This window comes from Lipotes vexillifer, unplaced genomic scaffold (assembly GCF_000442215.2).
Source record: "Lipotes vexillifer unplaced genomic scaffold, Lipotes_vexillifer_v1.1 scaffold36, whole genome shotgun sequence".
In the NCBI taxonomy this organism is placed as follows: Eukaryota; Metazoa; Chordata; class Mammalia; order Artiodactyla; family Lipotidae; genus Lipotes; species Lipotes vexillifer.
The window spans coordinates 4193377-4200889 of NW_006792448.1; the positions used below are offsets into that span (position 1 = coordinate 4193377).

The window sequence follows — 7513 nt, forward strand, 5'->3', positions numbered from 1 at the left end:
GGCCCGTGAGCCATGGCCGCTGGGCCTGCGCGTCCGGAGCCTGTGCTCCGCAAATGGGAGAGGCCACAACAGTGAGAGGCCCGCATAACGCAAGAAAAAAAAAAAAAAAAATCGGAAGTAGTAACCTTGGGGAGGGGGAGAAGCGGAATCAGATCAGAGGGTACACAGAGGGCTCCAGCTCCTTCAATGATGTTTTATTTTTGAAGCTGAATGATGGGTAAAGGGCGTTGTATTATCCTTGATACCTTTTGTATGTCTGAAATATTTTATTCTAAAAATTTTTTTAATGGAAAAAAGAATAAGTTTAAAAAACTAAAAATGAAGTCCCATCCTATTCTCTTTAGCTTCCACACCGTTCTTATCCACTCCCTTATTATCTTTAAACCACAGATATACCTTATACTCCACTGTATATATGATATAGCTCATAATAAACATATTTTAAAGGGAAAATATGCAAAAGGAAAGTCAGACATTGTAAGGTAAGGAAAACATCTCCTGACTAAAGTTGCTTTGTAACTTGAAATTTCCTCCTCACTGACCAGTATAAATACTGGTAGCTCTTTGGCCATATATGCTGCTTCAGGATATAACAATGGAGATGGGCGCTTAGAACATTTCATTGTATATAACCAAAGAGGAAAAAGATTTTGCCAGTGATTTAGGGCTTCCTTCCATCCACCCATTCTTCAGAGTACATTTTCTCATATTTAAAAATAAATGCATGAATTGTTCCACGACGAGTTATTTTAAGAAACCTGAAGTAAATAGTAACCTCCTTTTTTAACATTTTCCTTCCTATGGTTTTAATTTAAGACTGAAAAATAAAACCCTAACCATTATAAAAGTTTTATGGATCAAATTTGGATTTTTGATTTTTAAAAAACTTTTTTCCTAAAAGGGAGGCAGCTTAACACTAAGTATCTGTCTAGATATGAATGATATTTTGAAGACTTAACCAGTTTTTAATTGTCCATTGTTTCCTAAACTGTATTTTTAATTTCATTTGCTCTCTCTTAGGGAATGAAGGATGGCAGCATGCCGTGCATTAAAAGCTGTTTTGGTGGATCTCAGTGGCACACTTCACATTGAAGATACAGCTGTGCCAGGTGCACAGGAAGCTCTTCAAAGGCAAGCTGTCCTCCACGTTCAGCTGACAAATATGTTTGTAGGTGCCGTTTTACCAAGGCAGATCATTAGCTGAATGGATGGCCTTAAGGTAGCATTTCACCAGTTTACCATATATACAGGAACTGCCTTGGGCTTAGCTAGAAGATGTATGCATTGTAATAATCTTCCAGACATTGTTCTCTAAGCCTTTTGTTAGGTTTGGCCTTTTGATTTAGTCTTTTTGTTCTTTATGTGTATCTTTTTCTAAGTCGGTAGTGTAAATTTGGGAATGAAAACACGAGACTCTGAAATGTGGAATAAGTAGCATTGGAAAAATCACAAATGAATCCTGGAATCACAAAACGAAACACACATGTACAAAGCCATAGTTCCGCGCACTCTTCTTCAGCTAAGATCTAACACTGAGTGTGCAGCTGCTCAAATAAAATTTAATTAAGGAACTTGAAATTTTAGAATTATTTCCATTAACTAAACTTAATGCTTTTGAAGGTTAGAGATTGTCTTACATTTCTGATGCATCACCACAAGTCTAGATACAAAATACATAATGAAAGCTTGGTAAAGTGAACTGAATGTGAATGTTTGTTCCTCAAAAAAGTACTCCTCAGTACAACAGAACTAGTAATGTTATTAAGCATCTTATCTTCAAATAATTTAGAGGAGTTTTCAAAATCAACAATACTCAGCATGTGGTGCTTTATCATTTTCAAACCTTACAATATTCACATAGTATGCTATTGTTCAGGAAATCTAGTGACTAGTATCACAGTGCCAGGTATTACGGCAAGAGATCAACACTGACTTGGCACTCTCTCAAGGAGCTTACTCTCCATTTGGGGCTTCAGTGAGTGTGAAGAGATTTTAGATCTGGTAGGTGTCATGGAAGCTCTTGACTTAGCCAGCAGTCATGACATTCATTTTACAGGCGGACAACAATATGTTTAAAGCCTGAAGTAAATCAGTTGGAGACGGGGACTTTCTCTTGACTCCTTGCCATGTTCTCTCTCAGACTTTCTAGGGAAAAGGATGTCTGTCAGTCAGTCTCCTCTCCTGTTGGACAAGAGCTTTTACTGCTTCAAAGATGAGCTTTCTGCTCTGGATGGAAAGAAAAATCTTATTTCTGGTGAACAATGAATGACATCTCTAAGTACCTCTGTAAACTATGAGCCTGCCATTCTGGAGGGGCAGGAGCCTACAGATTGTTCTCTCACTGACGCTGGCAGGTTTCCATCCCAGAGAGATTGCTATACTGTCACTGGCAGTTTTGGTTTCTATAGAAACAAACAGACTAAGGGAAGTTGAGGGACTAGCAAAAAGAAAAGGTTTTTAAAATGCTCATTAAAAATGATATGATCATTTCAGTACTTAGACTTGTTCATTTTTAAGATAATAGTTACGTTGAAGTATTCAATTTCTTTTGAGAGATAAACTACCAAATTTAATGGGTTTTTCAGAAAAGCTACTGTACAGATATTATAGAGATAATCATAATTATATTGAACTATTTAATCATATAAATTTATGAATGCTCTTGGAGTGAATTCTTAAAAATCTCTTTTCTGTTTTATTTGCTTGCTTTTTTAAAATTATGGATAGTGCTTTATGCCTTGTGTCTATTTGAGGCAGGTATAAGATAAAAAGCAACAGGGTATTAATACAAGAATTTTAATTGTAGGTAAATTATTTTTAGGTTAAAGCACTGTAAGACCAAGAAAATAATTTTTGTTTTGAAAGAAAGCTGGATTATCATGAATTCTTTCTCTGATACCTGACTGCCAGTTTAGGTTCCAAAAGCAGATTATGGATTCAAAAGTAGTTCAAAGGGAAAGCACATTCCAGTCTGTAAAAGTGGAATGTTTCTTTCTCCAAGTAGTTTCTGTTTGTAAACTTAGTAGCACATTAGGGCTTAGCCAGTGTCTAATTGGCTAAGAGGAAGGACGAACTCTTGAGGCGTCCTCTGTTCTTTTAGTATAGGGGGTCAGACCCTGTCTAGGACGTAGGCTGGAGTTCTTGTCACAGCCCTACTCCTGCCCAGCTGTGTACAGCTGAGCCCAGTCATTAATCCTCTAGGCCTGAGTTTTCTCATCTTCAGAAGGTTACACTAGTAGATAATCTCTAAGATAACTTTCACCTCTCATATTCTGTGAGTATGGTGGTTACTTAGTGTTGAGTTTTTTTGTTTTATTTTTGTTTTTTACTTCTTTACTAAAACCCTGTAGTAAAATTCAGTTAAAGTATAGAAGGCCCTTGAAAGGGTAGACTTTACAGCCTTTGGAGATGAAGCAGTCCACAGGGTGTGGATAATCTGTAAGCAATTTTGAATAGATTATAAAACCTACTGGCCATAAAAACACTTACTCAGTGACTTAGCCTTAATTTTCTGACCTTTGGCAAGTGCTACCAAATTAGGTTTTATGGAGCTGGAATGTAAAAGTTGCCTATTGACACCTGAATTTTACTTTTCCAGGTTACGTGCTACTTCTGTAATGGTTAGGTTTGTGACCAATACAACCAAAGAGAGCAAGAAAGATCTCTTGGAAAGATTGAAAAAATTGCAGTTTGATATCTCTGAAGATGAAATATTCACTTCTCTGACTGCAGCCAGAAACTTGGTAGAGCAGAAACAAGTCCGACCCATGCTGCTGGTTGATGATCGGGCCCTACCTGATTTTAAAGGTAAGAGAAATTTGGAAAGATTTAAAAATTGGTTCTTCATATCTGCTTATAAATCATTCTTAAAACTGGATGTTTAGAAGTATTAAGTCAGATTTCCTCTGTCATCAGTAGTTTGAATCTAAATTGGTGTTTCTCAAACCTGTTTTGACTGCACTCCAAAATAAGTGAAACACATTACATAGAAATCCAGGATGTATGTATGTGTATTTGTATATGTTAAACAGTACTCTTACTTGTGAGATGTACTCTATTTTCCATTTGGTTTACTTAACTGTGTGATTTTGATACTGCTTAGAGTCCTCCAGATTAGTTTCACAATCTACTAATGGATCATGGCCCACAGTTTGAAAAAACACAGGTTAAGATTTCTTTGAGTATTACAATCGTCATTCCTGGAGCCACTGTATTAGTTTGATTATATGAGATAAACCAAGGTCAACTTGTTTAAAAATAGATTTCATTCTGTATGGTTTGAAGTTTTTGCAATGACCATGAAATATTTTCAATCAAGAGAAAATAAAATTTTTCTCTTTGGAAAAATATCCTTGTGTCATGAAGCTTTGCCACACTGCTTTTTGTAGATGATACTCAGGGTGAAATACACAATATAGAAAAAGTATAAATACATCATTATACAACCATGTGATAGCTTTATAAATAATGATTAGAGAACTGCAGCATGGATATATAGTTAGGCAGAACCTCAAAACTTATACTATCAGGAAATATAACTGTATATCAATCAGAATTTGCAAAAACCAGAAACCAACTTTGGGTGAATTAAACAGAAAGTAAATTTATTAAAAGATCTGACTAGGGCTTCCCTGGTGGCGCAGTGGTTGAGAGTCCGTCTGCCGATGCAGGGGACACGGGGTCGTGCCCCGGTCCGGGAAGATCCCACATGCCGCGGAGCGGCTGGGCCCGTGAGCCATGGCCGCTGAGCCAGCGCGTCCGGAGCCTGTGCTCTGCAACGGGAGAGGCCACAACAGTGAGAGGCCCACGTACCAAAAAAAAAAAAAGATCTGACTGCTGACAGGATATAAAATGGCACAACTCATGCAGAGAGGAATTTGGCAGTAGCTCTCAAAATTGCATGTGAAGCAGTACTGCCTCTTGTAGGAATCTACCTCCAAGATGCAGTAACAACAATGTGCAAGGACATATGAATAAGGTAGGTTGTTCATTATGACCTTATTTGTAATAACAAAAGATTGGAAACAACCCAAATGTTCATTGGAAGAGACTGATTAAAACTATGAAATGTCCACAAAATGGAATGCTTTGTAGCTGAAAGATAAGTAATGGCGAATTCTATATCGTGATAAGAGTGATCTTCATAGGATATATTAAGTGAAAAAATTATGGTATAGGAAACCTTACACGCTTTTATCTGTGTAAGAAAATGAGAGGAAAATGGATATGAATGTATTTGTCTTACATTTGTGGAAGGAAGCTGAAGGATGATAAATGAAAAATTAGTAAAAATGGTTATCTAAAGGGGGAGGGTGGGAAGAGGAGAGGTGATTTCTCTAAAAGTACGTTATTATCTAGTTTTGACTTTGGAACCATGTATATATTTTACATATTTAAAAGACAATTAAAAAGTTAAAAACAAACCAATCCCTGAAAACCAAAAACAGATTGAAACAAATGAACTCTATATAAAGTTGGTGGCATAACCACTCAGAGAAAAGAATTACTTTAGATGACTTTAAAATTCAATATTTTGACAGTTCATTCATGGGGGGATCAATTCTAAGGATAAAAGAACTGCAAAGAAATCTAAAACTGCATTCAGTAGTATTAGTGTTATTAGTAGTGTTGATATTATTTTGTAATTATACATGTATTATACGATAAAGTAGTAGTTACACTAGTATTGTTAGTACTCCAGATTTTAAGTGTAAGTGAAAAGAGATAGAAATATAAAAATCAGATGAGGTATGTATTAATTTTGAATTAAAAATATCAACTCCCTTGCTCTCTCAAAAAGTACATATTATCTAGATCTTCTACTAAAAAGGCATAGAAGCAGCGAAGCCCAGTGGTCAGACTGGTGTCTACTATGGTTTCCCACTTTAGTTCCTTGGAGAAATGGGTGATTCCAGATCTGGGCAGGCGTTGTATGAGTCTGGGATAACTAATTGTTAGCAAGGAAACTATCGAAAACTAATAAGGTCATGCCTAAAGGACGCTGAAGCCAATTTGAAGGGATAGTTTGAGCATCAGAAAGAATACTGATTGCAGTAGATTGCAATGTGTCATACATATAAAAAGTTCAAAATGATATTCATCCCCACAAAACTCATTGGTCACTATGGGAAGTTGTTAGGGCAGTAACTCATTCTGAAAATGGATAAATGAAACAAGCATTTATCCTGCCTTTCCTATTTTAACTATATTTTATACTAACTAAACATTTGATGAGGGTAAGTTCTTTCTAGAAGAATTATAGCTAGTAAATGCAAAAAGAATGGCAGAATTAGAAAATCACCATTTGGCAAACCCTAGTGACAAAGTGAGAGAGTGGCATGGACATATATACACTACCAAACGTAAAATAGCTAGCTAGTGGGAAGCAGCTGCATAACACAGGGAGATCAGCTCGGTGGTTTGTGACCACCTAGAGGGGTGGGATAGGGAGGTGGGAGGGAGGGAGGGAAGGAGACGCAAGAGGGAAGAGATATGGGGATATATGTATATGTATAACTGATTCACTTTGCTATAAAGCAGAAACTAACACACCATTGTAAAGCAATTATACTCCAATAAAGATGTTAAAAAAAAACAAACAAACCCTAGTGAAACAGGCAACAATATCAATAGATTTTAAACACATTAGGTGAAGAGTTGATGGGGAACTTCAAAATGGAGGAATCAGGCTGACACCACTTGCACCTATTGATCAGTCTTAACATCACTGGAAGTAGAACACGCAGAACTCTTGTGCTTCGTGATGTGATGTAATTGGAAATTCATAGCATTGCCTATAAGTACTCTTGCCTAGTAATTGAATGTGAACTTATGAAGCCTCTAGATTCAATTACTGGTTTATAGGAAATAATAAGAGTAAAGGAATAAATTAAATAATATCACAAGCAATCAGCCAAATCCAGAATGTGGGACCTTTTCCAAGATTAATGATTTAGTTGCTCCAGTAAGTGGAGAGGAATGTTGCTGTAGAATGAGATGTAAAGGATAACAATCAAATACAATATATGGACCTTGTTGGGTGCCAATTACATATCAGATGTAAAAAGACATTTTGAGGCATTTGGGGAGACTCAGATGTGGACTAGGTATTGAGTGATATTAAAGAATTATTTTAACTTTGTTGGTGTAATAATGTTAAGGTGGGGTTTTTTTTAGGTCTTTATCAGTTAACGATATGTACTGAAATATGAAAGGGTGAGATGATACTCAAATATACTTAAAAGACTTTAAAATATGTAGAGAATGGTGAATGAGATTGGCAAAATGTTGATGACTGCTAAAGCTGGGTGATGGGTACATCAGGGCTCATTATGAGCTACTCTTTCTACTTTTTAATATTTTTTAAATGTCCATGACAAAAAGAAAATAGCCTGTAGCCCACAGAACTAACTGCCCAGGGGAACTGGAGGTTAGCCTTGGGGGCTGTGCGCTGAGGAGCAGCGTGCGACATCTCATGCAGAGCTGCTCCGGTGCCCTCAGTGTCCCTGCTGAA

The 7513-nt window shown here is 36.7% G+C and overlaps 1 protein-coding gene across 2 annotated transcripts in view; it reads left to right on the plus strand.

Moving 5' to 3' along the window:
- Positions 1-1020: 1020 nt before the first annotated feature.
- The window catches only part of HDHD2 (haloacid dehalogenase like hydrolase domain containing 2), a 26277-nt gene continuing 19784 nt past the window's right edge, over positions 1021-7513 (plus strand). Inside the window, exons 1-2 of one of the 2 annotated variants that reach the window (XM_007465609.1) lie at positions 1021-1168; positions 3599-3807. In XM_007465609.1, the coding sequence (XP_007465671.1) occupies positions 3618-3807 (190 nt within the window). In that variant the 5' untranslated portion in view covers positions 1021-1168; positions 3599-3617. The remainder of the gene's footprint in view (positions 1169-3598; positions 3808-7513) is intronic. The other variant, XM_007465608.1, reaches the window with a different exon arrangement.